An 18,243-nucleotide genomic window follows, 5' to 3' on the forward strand; every position below is an offset into this window, starting at 1 on the left:
ATCTGATGTTCCTCATGGTAGTGTTCTTGGCCCATTACTTTTCATGCTATATCCACGATATGTTTAGCCAACCAAACAAGCTTGTTGCGATATGTTTAGCCAACCAAACAAGCTTGTTGTATACAGATGATGCTACTCTCTTTGTATCAATTCAATCTCCTCAATGTAGATCTGGGGTTGCTGAATCCCTTAATAGAGATCTAGATAAAATTAGCGCACGGTGTAAATTATAGGGCATGGAGTTGAACCCTAACAAAACTCAAAGTATGATAGTAAGTAGGTGGAGGATAATAGTTCCTTAACTTCCAATCTCTGCACTGATAATGTTTCTTCAACTGTAAACAACTTTAAAATTTCTGTTGTGATTTTTTTATTGCAAATTTACTTTTGAAAAACATGTTCGGTATGTTTCTTCTTCTATTGTCCCCAAAAAACTGGCTTATTGAGAGTCATTTAAGATTTTCTGTAATCAATCTATTCTGAAAACAAAAAAAAAGTTTCAATTCTTTCATTCTACCTTGTTTCGAGTATTGCTCTCCTGTCTCGTCTTCATCTGGTGACTCTCCTATGAATTTGTTGCACAAAAAATTACTGTACATTGAATTTCTCATTCCTGATCTGGCACTGTCATAATTCTGACCATCCATTGCATTCCAATCTTCCCAGACCCTACTATCCTCTACGTAATATGCAGTTAGTTCTAACAGTCTTGCCTTCTCCATTATTAGGCTCAATACTTCACAGTATTCTAGAAGTTTTATTCCAGCTGTGACCAGATTGTGGAATGATCTTAATCAGGCAGTTGAATCGGTGGAACTTCAGGAGTTGAAATTTGCATGGAATGTTTTATATTGAACAGGCTGACATGAGTCGCTCTTCAAAGTTTATATATGGCATACTCATATAAACATTGTTACTGATCTCAAGATAGTTTATATTTATCATTCATTACTTTTCATATAGTTTATATATTTCCTTATTTCATATCCTCACTGAGCTATTTTCCCTATTGGAGCTATTAGGCTTATAGCACCTTGCTTTTCCAACAAGGGTTGTGGTTTAGATGATAATGATGATGACGATGATGATGATAACTCACTGAAGAGTTCAAAGTATTTCCCTCAAATAGTAAGAAATACTAAGAATACCTTTACTGATAATTTAGGAATTCTTTGCCAGTTACAGTATAATTATCTATCGGTCACAGAGCTAGTATTTACTGAGAAGTATATTGCTTTTCATATTAACAATTTTGAATAGGAAGCAATCTTTATGCTTATATTATTAAATTTTTCTCTCATTTATTTCATATCTTTTTATCTCGGCTCTAGTTCAATTACAATACAGAATTGTGTTTAAATATTCATGCTGTGCTCAACTTTAGAAATAGAAAATACTATGAATATGGTATTCTAGTGCAGCAAACAGAAACAAATGTTTCATAAATTACGGAATTATGATTAGTTTTACACTTAAAATCATGTTCCAGCGATTGTTTGGACATACTCAAATACAGACCAAGGAGTTTTAAATTATTGACTGACGCATAAGTCCCTTGACACACCACACATACACAAAATACCAACCAATGCTAGCAAAGTTATAGACCATTAATTCTTGGCTTATGATAATCGTATGCATGAGATTTTACCACATAGAACAAAATTAATTAATAGATATACAATATGAAAAAGAAAATAATTACAATACTAATTAGCAATAAAGACCTGACATTTAAAGCATATTACAAAACAATATCAACAAAATACTATAGACTGTACTGTACATTAATTTCACTACCTTGACCAACTAAGAACTTTTTTATCAGTGTTTGCCATTATGATTGAATAAAAGAAATGTTACTCTCTTAAGTTTTTCTTCTTTTTAATTTTGGACAATAAGGGAACACTGAAAACTGGCTATTGTAAAACTATTCAAAATTATTTCAGACAGAATTTTATAGACTTCAAGCATGATCATCGGTAGGAAGTTGTTATAAATTTTGACATACAATTGGCCATCATCTCCCACAGATAGACACTTTATGAATCTGTGTATTCATGTTTCTTGGACAGAACAAGGAAAATATAATATAAAAGTTATAAGAAGAATATGAGACATAATGGTGCATCTCATGTTTCAAATAGAATGCCAGATACATCAGTCTTTTGTAGAAGAAAGAACGCCAGATACATCAGTCTTTTGTAGAAGAAAGAACGCCAGATGCATCAGTCTTTTGTAGAAGAATGTACTCATTAAATAATTACCTAAGAAATTCTAAGCTTATTATGATGCATGAGAATAAGAGGGGACTAAGAAGATGAGGATGGACATTCCTTAGTGTCTAAAATGCCAACTACAAAAAAACAATGTATCCAAGTGAAAGGCTTCAAATTGCTGTAGTTGGGCACATTTTAGTGCAAGTGATTGATCAGATCAATAGCACTTTGTGCTGTATTATATCAATTATACAGTTGGATGCTACCTTCTTGGGTGAGCCATAATACATTTCTATACAAGTTGAGACTACATCTGGAATTCCTTGGACCCGGGGGTTATTACAGATGTTAACAAGGAAAACCAGTCTCCTTGTCCTCCAGTTTCCTCTGCACATAAAATACCTCTCGTTGTTCTTCTGTCCATTGTGAGCCTTCTAGGCTTTTAGGGCTTGCCTCGTATGTTGCAAGACAACCTCCTCATGCTTTGGGGAGGATCATCGTTTATGCTCCAAGCATTTTCATCCTCAGGGGCCTAGTTCTCCTACGAGTTGACATAAATCCCACCTGATGGCAAAAATCTTCGGCCCCCAACCCATCACAGAGTCACTAGATGTAACACCCGTTCATCGCATACGTCAGGATCCCTCTCCTTTTCACGTCACAGCTCATCACAAGCTCAAGGTAAGCATTCCTCTCCATTTTCATCAGTGTCACTATTAAGTCCTGAGAAGGCTCGTAAGTCCTCGCATTTGAGCTCTTCTTCTAGATACTGCTTGTGCAAGACTCACAAATCCTTACAAGACACTCATACTTCACCATCATCATCGTGACATCGTTGCTTGTCGCCAACACTGCATTGTTGCTCTCTAGCTTCACAATATTGTCCCTCGTCACCCTCATGGCGGAATCGCGTCTCTCACTTATGTGCTAGCTGCTCCTCACCATCACGATAGCGTCGCTCACCGTCTTTCACGATAGCGCTGCTCCCCACCTTCACCCTTGCGATATCGTCACTCATCGGCCTCGTTGAACAATTGCGTTTCGCCTTGTCTCTCGCGATATTGTTGCTCAGCGCCCTAATGGCAGAATCTTGTCTTGCCTTCAACCTTGAGATATCATTGATCACTGACAACGCGGCACAATCACATCTCAAGCTCTTGCCGTCACCCTTGTGATATTGTCATTCCTTAACCTTGCTCCTCACCACCAAGCTCTAATCGCACCTCCCTTGTGATGCTCATCACTGACTCGGTCAGATAAAACTTCGCCATGTTATAGGCTTTCAAGGCATACTTCTTGCCAACATTCACCATCTTGTGAGGGATACCCTACAATTTCTAAATATTCCCATACTCAATTGGATCTTTCTCTGAAGGAGGAAAACATGAAGCATCTTAAGAGGTCAATGAGTTCCTCTCCAGTAAGGGCTACTCAGCGGAAGGCTCCTTCAAAACCTGCTTCTCCAGTCATGCCAGGAAGAGACTCAGATCTTGTGTCGGAACCATCCACCATCCCGGTAAATCCACATACAGTGATACCTCGGTAGTCGAACGACTCTATACTCGAACAATTCGGAGTTCGACCAAAATTTTCGAGAAATTTTTGCTGCGGTGCTCGACCAAAAATTCGGTACTCGACCAGCCGAACACGTGACGACCGCATGGGCTTTGTGATGATCGCGCCATCTCGGCCACTCTCGCTTGTTCGGGAAGCATCAGTTCTCTCGAGAGCGTCACTCAGACAACGCGCGATCAGCATTCGTTGTGATTTAGTGATTTTCAGTGCTTTTAATTGCTTTTTTAGCTTTCATAATGAGTCCCAAGAAAGTAATGAGTGTTAAGGGGAAGGAGAAGAGGAAAACAGTGCGAACAACGATCGAGTTGAAGAAGGAAATTATAGCGAAATATGAGAATGGTGTACGAGTGTCCGATTTAGCGGTAGAATACGGAATGGCGAAGTCGACCATTTCTACGTTTTTAAAGCATAAAGAAATGATTAAGAAGGCGAATGTTGCAACGGGAGTTACGGCGGTAACTAAGCAAAGGCCACAAGTGATTGAGGAGATGGAAAAGTTGCTTTTAATATTTATTAAAGAAAAACAGTTGGCCGGGGAAAGTGTTAGTGAAGCGTTCATTTGTGAAAAAGCGTTGCATATCTATGAAGAATTAGTGAAGAAAAGTCCGAGTACCAGTGAAAGTGATTCATTTACATTTAAAGCGAGCAGGGGTTGGTTTGAAAAGTTTCGTAATAGAACAGGTATTCATCGTGTTACTAGGCATGGGGAGGCAGCTAGTTCGGATCAAATTGCAGCCGATAAATACGTGGGGGAATTCGATCGGTACATAAATGAACAAAATTTGATCGCACAACAAGTCTTTAATTGTGATGAGACTGGGTTATTTTGGAAGAAAATGCCAGCCAATACGTACATTACCAAGGACGAGACGAAGATGCCAGGTCACAAGCCAATGAAAGATAGGCTAACATTGTTGCTGTGTGCAAATGCAAGTGGCGATTGCAAGATCAAACCCTTGTTAGTGTACCACTCGGACAACCCCCGGGTGTTCAAACGAAATAATATTTGTAAAAGTGCACTACCAGTTATGTGGCGCTCGAACACTAAATCTTGGGTCACAAGACAATTCTTTACTGAGTGGATAAACGAAGTGTTTGCCCCCCAGGTTAAGGCTTACCTCATTGAAAAGAGCTTGCCAATGAAATGTCTTCTGGTTATGGACAATGCTCCTGCACATCCTCCAGGTCTCGAGGATGACTTGAAAGAAGAATACAGCTTTATCAAAATCAAATTCTTGCCCCCCAATACTACTCCCATACTCCAGCCCATGGACCAACAGGTCATTTCAAACTTCAAAAAACTCTATACCAAGGCCCTTTTCAGAAAGTGTTTTGAAGTGACCAGTGACACGAAGTTGACCCTAAAGGAATTCTGGAAGGAACACTTCAGCATCCTCAACTCTGTTAACATGATTGACCAAGCTTGGCGAGGTGTGACCTATAGGACATTGAACTCTGCCTGGCGTAAGCTGTGGCCATCATGTGTCACAGAGAGGGAGTTTGAAGGTTTCCAACCAGAGGCGGGTCCAAGCACTGCTACCCCTGTAATTTCTGATGACACTGATGTCGTTGAGGAAATTGTTGTCATGGGCAGGAGTTTGGGGCTTGAGGTCGACAAGGATGATATTGATGAGCTTGTAGAAAGCCATTCTACCGAGTTGACTGTGGAGGAATTGTTGCACCTGCAACAACAACAGCAGCAGGATCTGATTGTGGAGCAGGAATCTTCAGAAGAGGATGAGGTAAGGGAGGATGTTCCAAGTTCTCTCATCAATGAAATTTGTTCCAAGTGGGCAGATGTGCAGGCTTTTGCTGAAAAATACCACCCAGAAATTGCAGTAGCAAACCGGGCAGTGCATATGTTTAATGATAGTGTCATGTATCATTTTCGAAGAATACTGCAGAGGAGGAAGAAACAATTAACAATAGACCAGTTTTTCACAAAAGAAAAGAAAGCTGCTACATCAAAGCCTGTTTCTCCTCCAAAGAAGAGACAAAGAAGAGAAGAAACCCCTGAAATAGATCTGCCCACCCTTTCATTGGAGAGAGAAACAACTCCTGAAGGAGAACTACCCCGCCACATCATGGAAGGGGACTCTCCTTCCAAGCAGTAACCTCCCCCTTCCATCCTCTCCACATCCATCCCTGTATGCCATCGAACCGCTGCTCAAAGGTATGTTCACTACAGTACAGAAAATGGTTTAAAATTGTTTTATTTTAGTACAGTAAATGGTTTAAAATTGTTTTATAGGATTTTCTGACCAATTTCATACACATTTAGATAATTATTGTTGTTTAGGTACACGTTTTATTAATATTTTGGGCCTGTTCGAGTGCTTGGGAACGGAATAGAATATATACCATTATTTCTTATGGGGAAAAAAAATTCGGTACTCGAACAAATCGGAGGTCGAACACGGATCTCGAACGGATTATGGTCGAGTACCGAGGTATCACTGTACAGTAGTTTGCTTTGTCCTCAGAGTCCTCAGTAACCATTAACCATAAAATCTAAATGTGAAGTCCCTCTGTCTCCCTTTTCTTCTCCTAGCCTATCTACTATCAATGTAGTCTCTAGTTGAAGGAATAGGAAGTAGGTTCCTGTTACTCTCCCTAGGGGTGACATGAGGCACAGAACACACAGAGGTTCTCTTTTACTACAGTACAGCTTAATTAGGTAACACTCGTAAGTGTTCTCTATTTTCGGCAAGTTGACTCACGATGTTTAAAATCATAAAAAGAAAAGCCAGTTAAACTGGGAGAATATTCAAGAGGTGTGTCTTCAGTTAGGAACAATCCAAAAAAACCTGAATTTTTTTTATTGGTTTTTGCCTGGAAACTTCTTGCTTTCATTCACCTCTCGATAAATGGCTAGTGCGTGGCAATGCAGCGGTCCCTTGAAAAGGATGGGTAATTACGGCAAGATCTCTCTCTCTTTTTTTTTTAAATTATTATTATTATTATTATTACTATTCTGATGTCATGAAGTTAGCATTGCAATTAATAGCATTTTCTTTCCAAAGGTAAGATTCATGAAAATAGAAAAGAATTCGAAAATACATTATATTCTACTTTCTCCAACTATTATCAAATAAGCTAACCTTCAACAATCATCTAAGTAGCAGAAAATAATTGGAAAAGAAAGACATTACTCCAATAAACTACACAATTCTACTCAAAGTACATTGGAACTAGAATGAAAAAAATATTTACTCAAAACTAAGTGACACTTACCATATCCATAACTGCAAGAGATGGAAGAATGCCAATAATGAGGTAGAAAATAGTTTCTAACATCTTGAACCTTTCATGGAAGAGTTGTTGATACATAATGCCAAGAACTGCCAACACCCAGATACCCCACCTACGGTCGTGATAGAGAAACCATACTGAATAAAGGTCTTAGGTCATCAATAATTTATCCTAAAACTATTTGCCAAAAAAAAAAAAAAAAAAATACTCAAAATACTATATTTGTGACGCAGTTCCGGTAGGTCCTGCTGCTTCCTCCGGTGCCTTAGATGACCGCGGAGGTAGCAGCAGTAGGGGATTCAGCATTATGAAGCTTCATCTGTGGTGGATAATGTGAGAGGTTGGGCTGTGGCACCCTAGCAGTACCAGCTGAACTCGGCTGAGTCCCTGGTTAGGCTGGAGGAACGTAGAGAGTAGGGGTCCCCTTTTTTGTTCTGTTTCATTGTTGATGTCGGCTAACCCCCAAAATTGGGGGAAGTGCCTTTGGTATATGTATGTATGTACTATATTGTACATACCTTCTCTAGATATGATGAGATAGGATCCAGTTTTTTAAAGTTCCAAGCTTTGAAAATTACTCCCTACAGTAACACTGTACTTTTTAAACCATCCTTTGTTCAAGTGGAGATTTTATGTCTTCCATATCGTCACCCTCATAAACTAACTGCCTAAGTAATTTTCTCCACTTGTTGGGAAATAAAAAAAACCTTCTCATTTCCTAATTCTTTATATCATTGTATTGGGCTTCAATTAACAAATTCTAATTCACAAATTCCTCTGCTAAGAATTTGTGAATTGAAATTCAAGACAATGATATAAAGAATTAAGAAATGAGAAGGTTTTTTTTTGAGTTCCCAACAAGTGGAGAAAATGACTTAGGCAATGAGTTTATGAGGGTGACGATATGATAGATGGATGGATGAATACAACTTATTCAAGCAATTATCTTTGCTTCCACAAATGACAACAATACTCCACTTCAATAGATGATGAAACTTGAATAAGCTTTTATCACTATTCAAGTGGACAGGAATACCCACTACAGCTGCCTTTTGACCATAATCTATCCCAAACATCTTAAATCTACAATAATGATGCTAATTTGCATAGAAAAATTAAATTTTTTAAAAGAAATTTGTATCTTTCCCAGCTATACAAACCTAATTCCTATAATAGAAGAAATGTTTTTAGCGGATTTGAAACAGCTGTTGAAATTGTTAACCAAGTAATCAACGATAGTTGATGAGAACAAGTAAGTAGACCCACCCCTCCACCTGTCAAAGATTCTTTACTTTTGACCTTCGGCGAAACTGGGAGGGATAGCCGGGATGAGAAATTTAACCTTGAAGGAATCAGCTTTGTATAGTTACGAAAAATGATATTTTAAATATAAAATAAATTTTTGAATATACTTACCCGGTGAATATATATATAGCTGCAACTCTGTTGCTCGACAGACAAAAAACTGTAAAAAACTCGCCAGCGATCGCTATACAGGTTGCGGGTGTGCCCATCAGCGCCAACTTTCGGCCAGATACCATACTCAATGTAAACAAAGACTCAATTTCTTCTCATCCCACTGCGTCTCTATTGGGGAGGAAGGGAGGGTCGTTTAGTTTATATATTCACCGGGTAAGTATATTCAAAAATTTATTTTATAATTAAAATATCATTTTTAAATATTTAACTTAGCCGGTGAATATATATAGCTGATTCACACCCAGGGTGGTGGGTAGAGACCAGTTAAATATGTTTACATCTGATAAGCTAAGAGTTTTTATTTCATTTTAGAAGTTATCAATATAACAAAAACAAAATAAATAGGTACCTGGTAAGGAAGTCGACTTAGACGATTACTCTGCCTTATAAGTACGTCTTCCTTACGGAGCCTCGCGATCCTCTTAGGATGCTGACAGACCCCTAGGAGCTGAAGTATCAAGGGCTGCAACCCATACAACAGGACCTCATCAAACCCCTAATCTGGGCGCTCTCAAGAAATGACTTTGACCACCCGCCAAATTAACCAGGATGCGAAAGGCTTCTTAGCCTTCCGGACAACCCATAAAAAACAATATTAAAAACATTTCAAGAGACAGATTAAAAGGATATGGAATTAGGGAATTGTAGTGGTTGAGCCCTCACCCACTACTGCACTCGCTGCTACGAATGGTCCCAGTGTGTAGCAGTTCTCGTAAAGAGACTGGACATCTTTCAAGTAAAATGACGCGAACACTGACTTGCTTCTCCAATAGGTTGCGTCCATTATACTTTGCAGAGATCTATTTTGCTTAAAGGCCACGGAAGTTGCTACAGCTCTAACTTCGTGCGTCTTCACTTTAAGCAAAGCTCGGTCTTCCTCACTCAAGTGTGAATGAGCTTCTCGTATTAACAATCTGATAAAGTATGACAAAGCATTCTTTGACATAGGCAAGGATGGTTTCTTAACTGAACACCATAAAGCTTCAGACTGGCCTCGTAAAGGTTTAGTACGATTTAAATAGAACTTAAGAGCTCTAACAGGGCATAAGACTCTTTCTAGTTCATTGCCTACGATCTCCGATAAGCTGGGAATATCGAAAGATTTAGGCCAAGGCCGAGAAGGTAGTTCATTTTTGGCTAGAAAACCAAGTTGCAGCGAACAAGTAGCTTTTTCCGACGAAAATCCGATGTTCTTGCTGAAGGCATGAATCTCACTGACTCTTTTAGCCGAGGCTAAGCATACCAGGAAAAGAGTTTTAAGAGTGAGATCTTTCAGGGAGGCTGACTGTAACGGCTCAAACCTGTCTGACATGAGGAATCTTAGTACCACGTCTAAATTCCACTCAGGTGTAGCCAAACGACGCTCCTTAGTGGTCTCAAAAGACTTAAGGAGGTCTTGCAGATCTTTATTGTTGGAAAGATCTAAGCCTCTATGCCGGAAGACAGATGCCAACATGCTTCTGTAGCCCTTGATAGTGGGAGCTGAAAGGGATCGTCCTTTTCTCAGGTATAAGAGAAAATCAGCTATTTGGGCTACAGAGGTACTGGTCGAGGATACAGAAACTGACTTGCACCAGTCTCGGAAGACTTCCCACTTCGATTGGTAGACTCTAATGGTAGACGCTCTCCTTGCTCTAGCAATCGCACTGGCTGCCTCCTTCGAAAAGCCTCTAGCTCTCGAGAGTCTTTCGATAGTCTGAAGGCAGTCAGACGAAGAGCGTGGAGGCTTTGGTGTACCTTCTTTACGTGTGGCTGACGTAGAAGGTCTACTCTTAGAGGAAGACTTCTGGGAACGTCTACTAACCATCGAAGTACCTCTGTGAACCATTCTCTTGCGGGCCAGAGGGGAGCAACTAACGTCAACCTTGTCCCTTCGTGAGAGGCGAACTTCTGCAGTACCTTGTTGACAATCTTGAACGGTGGAAATGCGTTGAGATCCAGATGTGACCAATCTAGGAGGAAGGCATCTATATGTATTGCTGCTGGGTCCGGGACTGGGGAGCAATATATTGGAAGCCTCTTGGTCAGCGAGGTTGCAAAGAGATCTATGGTTGGTTGACCCCAAGTGGCCCAAAGTCTCTTGCACACATCCTTGTGGAGGGTCCATTCGGTTGGAATTACTTGCCCTTTCCGACTGAGACAATCTGCTATGACGTTCAAGTCGCCTTGGATGAACCTCGTTACTAGGGAGATGTCTTGACCTTTTGACCAGATGAGCAGGTCCCTTGCGATCTCGTACAACGTCAGTGAGTGGGTACCTCCTTGTTTGGAGATGTACGCCAAGGCCGTGGTGTTGTCCGAGTTTACTTCCACCACTTTGCCTCGAAGGAGATACTCGAAGCTTTTCAAGGCCAGATGAACTGCCAACAGCTCCTCGCAGTTGATATGCATGCTCCTCTGACTCGAGTTCCACAGACCTGAGCATTCCCGACCGTCCAGCGTCGCGCCCCAGCCCAAGTCCGATGCGTCCGAGAAGAGAACGTGGTTGGGAGTCTGAACAGCCAGGGGAAGACCCTCTCTTAGGTTGATATTGTCCTTCCACCAAGTCAGACAAGACTTTATCTTTCCGGAAATCGGGATCGAGACCGCCTCTAGCGTCTTGTCCTTTTTCCAGTGAAAAGCCAGATGGAATTGAAGAGGACGGAGGTGTAGTCTTCCTAGTGATACAAATTGTTCCAGGGATGATAGCGTCCCTATCAGACTCATCCACAGCCTGACTGAGCAGCGTTCCTTCTTCAGCATCTTCTGGATGGATAGCAGGGCTTGATCTATTCTGGGGGCCGACGGAAAAGCCCGAAAAGCTAGACTGTGAATCTCCATCCCTAAATACAGAATAGTTTGGGATGGGACCAGCTGCGACTTTTCCAAATTGACTAGGAGTCCCAATTCCTTGGTCAGATCTAGAGTCCACTTGAGATCCTTCAGACAGCGACGACTGGAAGAGGCTCTGAGAAGCCAGTCGTCCAAATAAAGGGAGGCTCGGATGTCCGATAAGTGGAGGAATTTGGCCACATTCCTCATCAGCCTCGTAAATACGAGTGGAGCTGTGCTTAGGCCAAAGCACAGGGCCCGAAACTGGTAAACCACATCTTCGAAGACGAATCTCAGAAAAGGTTGGGAGACTGAGTGAATGGGGATGTGGGAGTAGGCGTCCCTTAGGTCTAGCGAGACCATCCAGTCTTCCTTTCTGACCGCTGCTAAGACTGACTTTGTGGTCTCCATGGAGAACTTCGTCTTTGTGACAAAGACATTCAGAGCACTGACGTCTAGCACCGGTCTCCAACCTCCTGTCTTCTTTGAAACTAGGAAGAGACGGTTGTAAAATCCCGGTGATCAAAGGTCCGAGACTTTGACCACCGCTCCCTTCTCTAGTAAAAGAGACACTTCCAGTTTCAGGGCTTGTCTCTTTTCTTCCTCTCTGTACCTGGGAGAGAGATCGATGGGGGACGTCGCTAGAGGGGGTTTGCGTACAAAAGGGATTTTGTACCCCTCTCTGAGTAACTTCACAGATTGTTGATCTGCGCCTCTCTTCTCCCAGGCTTGCCAGAAGTTCTTGAGTCTGGCTCCTACTGCTGTCTGAAGTTGCGGGCAGTCAGACTCTGCCCTTAGAGGACTTGGGTCCTTTCCTCTTCCCTCGCTTCCCTTCGGCACGAGCACCTCCTCTGCTGGAGGCTCTGCCACGAAAGGGCGGAATAAAGCGAGACGCTGGAGTGTCTATCCTCGGTCTAGTAGACAATGTAGGCAAAGGGGGAGCTTTGCGAGCCGAGGACGCAACTAGATCGTGAGTGTCCTTCTGAACTAAAGATAAGGCAATTTCCTTAACCAAGACTTCAGGAAACAGGCACTTGGAAAGGGGAGCAAAGAGTAGCTCAGATCTCTGGCATGGCGTTACTCCAGCAGACAGGAAAGAACAGAGAGACTCCCGCTTCTTGAGGACTCCGGACGTGAATGAGGCGGCTAGCTCGTTGGACCCATCACGGACGGCCTTGTCCATGCAGGACATAATGAGCAAGGAAACATCCTTATCTGCAGAAGAGATTTTCCTGCTCAGGGCTCCTAAGCACCAGTCTAAGAAGTTAAAGACTTCGAAAGCCCTAAATATCCCTTTAAGAAGGTGGTCCAGGTCCGATGGTGACCAACAAATCTTCGAGCGTCTCATGGCAAGGCGGCGGGGAGAGTCTACAAGACTTGAGAAGTCGCCCTGGGCAGAGGCAGGAACTCCCAAGCCGAGAACTTCTCCCGTGGCATACCAGACGCTCGATCTAGAAGAGAGTTTAGATGGGGGAAAGGCAAATGCTGTCTTCCCTAAACTCTTCTTAGACTCTAACCAGTCTCCCAACAGCCGCAAAGCTCTCTTGGATGAGCGCGACAGAACGAGTTTAGTAAAGGCAGGTGCGGTAGCAGGCACGCCTAATACAAACTCTGACGGCGGCGAACGAGGAGCCACAGAAACAAAGTGGTCAGGAAACAACTCCTTGAATACAGCCATGACTTTTCTAAAGTCCAATGATGGTTGAGTTGCCTTAGGTTCGTCCAGTTCTGAAGGTTGATCGTCTTGTGGTTCAGCAACGTCCTCATCTGATAGTTCCTCATCCGAAAACTGATGAGGAAACGGCAACGGAGTGGGCAACGGAGTGGGCAACGTCTGGCTCGCTGAGTCCGGTCGCACTGGTGCATGCGTGACGGAGCCGGACGCAACGTCATGGAACTGTCAACAACCATGGGTGCGCGAGGACGCACAGCGTCCACCCGAGACTGTCTAGACCGTCTGGGTTGTGCAGTCAACACCATACCGGGTTGCGGAGGTTGATGCACCGCGTCAAAACAAGTCACCTCTGATGGTTGCTGAACGTCCTGAACGTCAACAACCACCTCCGTGCGTCGCCTAACGTCAACGTGCGGCTGGCAACCCACACTGGGTCGCATCGGTAGAGGAACCACCTCAACTGGTAAACGCGAGAGAAGTAACCTCAGCGTCAACAGGACGCACAACAGACCGCTTGGATGGTTGTTGGCCAGAAGGTTCAGCAGCAACCTTCTCCGCATTAAAGTCCTCCAACAAGGACGCAAGCTTGGACTGCATGTCTTGCAGCAAAGCCCATTTAGGGTCTACGGGAGCAGGTGCAGCAACAGACGGGGTTAGCGACTGAGGCGGGTACCGCTTTGCCTCTCTTAGGCGGTGAGCAGTCATCAGATGACGGCAACGAGTCCGAACTGACCCAGTGGCTACAACCGGGACGTTGGACTTGTCCTGAAGGGACCGACTTACGTTTTAAAGGTCGTGAGACCTTGGTCCAAAGTTTCTTACGAGAAACACCTTCGGACGACGAGGTAAAAACGGGCTCTCTCGTCTTACGTAGGTAGGGGCGATCTTGGGGAGATACGCCTGATACCATGGAGGGAACGTCTGTTCGCTGATCAAGGCCTCTCGAACCCATGCGTCGTACGACATTGCTTCTCCCCTGGGCTTGGGAGCTTGCAAGAGGTCCCGGACTAGGAGGACGACAGGCACGAACAGACGAACCCTCAAGCGCAACACTGTTCACAACACTTTGAGAAACACTAGGCACTTTATCACTTCCCGCGGCACTTTGGCACTTTAGTTCCTTAACATCCGCCATGAGTTGATTGCGGTCACTTGCAAGGGACTCAACTCTCTCCCCCAAGGCATGGATAGCACGCATCATGTCAGCCATCGATGGTTCCTGAGTGCTAGGAGGGGGGTTAGGAACAACCACTACAGGGGAAGGAATAGGTTGAGGGGCATGAGGAGAGGAAAAATCTACCGACCTAGAAGAACTTCTCCTTACCCTATCTCTCTCTAGTCTGCGTGTGTACTTCTCAAATTCGATAAAATTGAATTCCGAAAGGCCCACGCATTCCTCACACCGATCTTCCAATTGACAGGTTTTACCCCGACAATTGGAACAAACAGTGTGAGGGTCGAGAGAAGCCTTTGGAAGACGCCTAGAACAGTCCCTAGCATTGCATTTTCTAAACTTGGGAACTTGTGAAAGGTCAGCCATTTTGAATTGGTCAAGGGAAAATTCCAAAAAACGATCTAAGTCATCAACAATGAATCCGATACAAAAAAGAGTTCAAGGATTTATTTGAAGAAAAACCCTGCACAGCGAAAGCTCAAAACCAAATTAAAGTACTTCACCAAATATGATGAGAAAAACTCCAGGTTTCAACAGCGAGTAAAGTACGTCTTGTCGACACGCCGACAGAGAAGAAATTGAGTCTTTGTTTACATTGAGTATGGTATCTGGCCGACAGTTGGCGCTGATGGGCACACCCGCAACCTGTATAGCGATCGCTGGCGAGTTTTTTACAGTTTTTTGTCTGTCGAGCAACAGAGTTGCAGCTATATATATATTCACCGGCTAAGTTAAATATTTAAAACTGCATATTACTTTTAGAATTTGTTATCTATTCCTAGTCGTATACAAACTTTTCATCTTTTAACCCTTTTACCCCCCAAGCTATTTGGAACTTTCCAACCAATAACCCCCAGGGGTTATTTTTTTTCAAGCACATTTTGCAATATATCTTTTTTAAATTGCTCTAACAGCCTTAATTTTCATCACAGAGAGGTCAGGTTGGTCTCATTCTCATGGATAATGCCTGAATTTTCTCAAAAAAATTATCAAAATTATGCAAAAAAAAAAAATGTAAATAGCAGTTTTTGCAAGGACGTACCAGTACGTCCATGGGGGTAAAGGGATGACTTTTGTGAAACGTACCAGTACGTCCTTTGGGGGTAAAAGGGTTAAAATAAGGAGACACACATATTGGTGGGTATGAAGTCCCTATAGAACCAAACTCATTGATTATTTTACTTCCCTGGAAAATATCAATTAACCTGGTCAAGTACAGGATCAAAGAAAATTACTCTAGCAAGCTCCCATTAGCCCATTATGAGGATGAGTAGTCCACGCTCACCACCTGTCATTAACTACTTCAATAATCATTTTAATAGCCATTAAAGCTCTGCTAAAGACATTATTCTAAAGGACAATAGGTTTATATACGCATTAAAACAAATTAAGAAATAAAAAAAGCATGCTATAATTTTTTTTTTTATAAATTCATCAAAAGATATATAACATTTATACATATATTTACAATACTGTATTATTTTAAACTAAAGATATCACAGCAAAAATTATTTGAAAGTCAAGAGTAAAATGTTATTTTTATTAGTAAAATAAATTTTTGAATATACTTACCCGATAATCATGTAGCTGTCAACTCCGTTGCCCGACAGAATTCTATGGAGGGATACGCCAGCTATCACAATACTAGAAGGGGGTGTACTTACCAGCGCCACCTGTGGCCAGGTACTCAAGTACTTCTTGTTGACACCTCCTCAATTATTCCTCGGTCCACTGGTTCTCTATGGGGAGGAAGGGAGGGTCGATTAAATCATGATTATCGGGTAAGTATATTCAAAAATTTATTTTACTAATAAAAATAACATTTTTCAATATTAAACTTACCCGATAATCATGTAGCTGATTCACACCCAGGGGGGTGGGTGAAAACCAGTGTACAAGATTAAAGGATAGCTAAGTATCCCGTATTTCATATAATCAGTTATCCACAATAACAATGAAATAATAAGTACCTGGTAAGGAAGTCGACTTGAACCGTTACTCTGCCTTTAATAAGATCGTCTTCCTTACTGAGCGCAGCGTTCCTCTTGGGAGGCTGAATCAACTCAAAGGTGCTAAAGTATACAGGGCTGCAACCCATACTAAAGGACCTCATCACAACCTTTAACCTGGGCGCTTCTCAAGAAAGAATTGACCACCCGCCAAATCAACAAGGATGTGGAAGGCTTCTTAGCCGACCGTACAACCCATAAAAAGTATTCAAGAGAAAGGTTAAAAGGTTATGGGATTATGGGAATGTAGTGGCTGAGCCCTCGCCTACTACTGCATTCGTTGCTACGAATGGTCCCAGGGTGTAGCAGTACTCGTAAAGAGACTGGACATCTTTGAGATAGAATGATGCGAACACTGACTTGCTTCTCCAATAGGTTGCATCCATAACACTCTGCAGAGAATGGCTCTGTTTGAAGGCCACTGAAGTAGCCACAGCTCCCACTTCATGTGTCCTTACCTTCAGCAAAGCAAGGTCTTCTTCCTTCAGATGAGAATGTGTTTCTCTAATCAGAAGCCTGAATAGTAAGAAACTGAGTTCTTAGAACTTGGAAAAGAAGGTTTCTTGATAGCACACTATAAGGCTTCTGATTGTCCTTGTAAAGGTTAAGACCTTTTTAGATAGTACCTAAGAGCTCTAACTGGGCAAAGTACTCTCTTCAGATCATTCCCCACCAAGTTGGACAGGCTTGGGATCTCGAACGACTTAGGCCAAGGACGTGAAGGAAGCTCGTTTAGCAAAAACCGAGCTGCAAGGAACATGTAGCCGTTTCAGATGTGAAAACAATGATCCTGCTGAAGGCGTGGATCTCACTTACTCTTTTAGCTGTTGTCAAGCACACGAGGAAAAGAGTTTTTAATGTGAGGTCCTAAAAAGAGGCTGATTGGAGAGGTTCAAATCTTGATGACATAAGGAACCTTAGGACCACGTCTAGATTCCAGCCTGGAGTGGACAACCGACGTTCCTTTGAGGTCTCAAAAGACCTAGGGAGGTCCTGTAGATCTTTGTTGGTGGAAAGATCCAAGCCTCTGTGGCGGAAAACCGCTGCCAACATACTTCTGTAACCCTTGATCCTAGGAGCTGAAAGGGATCTTACTTTCCTTAGATATAACAGGAAGTCAGCAATCTGGGTTACAGTGGTACTGGTTGAGGAAACTGCATTGGTCTTGTACCAGCTACGGAAGACTTCCCCTATAGACTGATAGATTCTGAGAGTGGATGTTCTCCTTGCTTTGGCAATCGCTCTGGCTGCCTCCTTCGAAAAGCCCCTAGCTCTTGAGAGTCTTTCGAAAGTCTGAAGGCAGTCAGACGAAGAGCGTGGAGGATTGGGTGTACCTTCTTTACGTGAGGTAGACTTAGAAGGTTCACTCCTAGAGGAAGAGTCCTGGGAATGTCGACCAGCCATTGCAGTACCTCTAAGAACCATTCTCTCGCGGGCCAGAGCGGAGCCAACCAACGTCAGCCGTGTCCCTTTGTGAGAGGAGAACTTCTGAAGTACCCTGTTGACAATCTTGAACGGCGGGAATGCATACAGGTCGAGATGGAACCAATCCAGCAAAAAAGCATCCACGTGAACTGCTGCTGGGTCTGGAATCGGAGAACAATACAACAGGAGTCTCTAGGTTATCGAGGTAGTGAACAGATCTATGGTTGGCTGACCCCACAGGGCCCAAAGTCTGCTGCAAACATTCTTGAGAAGGGTCCACTCTGTGGGGATAACCTGACCCTTCCGTCTGAGGTGATCTGCCATGACATTCATACCGCCCTGAATGAACCTCGCTACCAGTTAGCTTTCGATCTTTAGACCAGATGAGTAGGTCCCTTGCGATCTAGAACAACTTCCACGAAAGAGTCCCTCCCTGCTTGAAGATGTAAGCCAGGGCTGTGGTGTTGTCAGAGTCCACCTCCACCACTTTGTTAAGCTGGAGGGACTTGAAGTTTATCAAGGCCAGAATAACCGCCAACAACTCCTTGCAATTGATGTGAAGTGTCCTTTGCTCCTGATTCCATGTTCCCGAGCATTCTTGTCCGTCCAAAGTTGCACCCCAGC

The 18,243-nt window shown here is 42.8% G+C and overlaps 1 protein-coding gene across 1 annotated transcript in view; it reads right to left on the reverse strand.

Annotated features, from left to right (window-relative positions):
• The window catches only part of LOC137616708 (monocyte to macrophage differentiation factor 2), a 65,093-nt gene that overhangs the window by 36,428 nt on the left and 10,422 nt on the right, over nt 1-18,243 (reverse strand). Inside the window, exon 5 of the mRNA XM_068346703.1 lies at nt 7,029-7,158. Within this exon, the coding sequence (XP_068202804.1) occupies nt 7,029-7,158 (130 nt within the window). The remainder of the gene's footprint in view (nt 1-7,028; nt 7,159-18,243) is intronic.

Source organism: Palaemon carinicauda, chromosome 22, assembly GCF_036898095.1.
Source record: "Palaemon carinicauda isolate YSFRI2023 chromosome 22, ASM3689809v2, whole genome shotgun sequence".
NCBI classification, from domain to species: domain Eukaryota; kingdom Metazoa; phylum Arthropoda; class Malacostraca; order Decapoda; family Palaemonidae; genus Palaemon; species Palaemon carinicauda.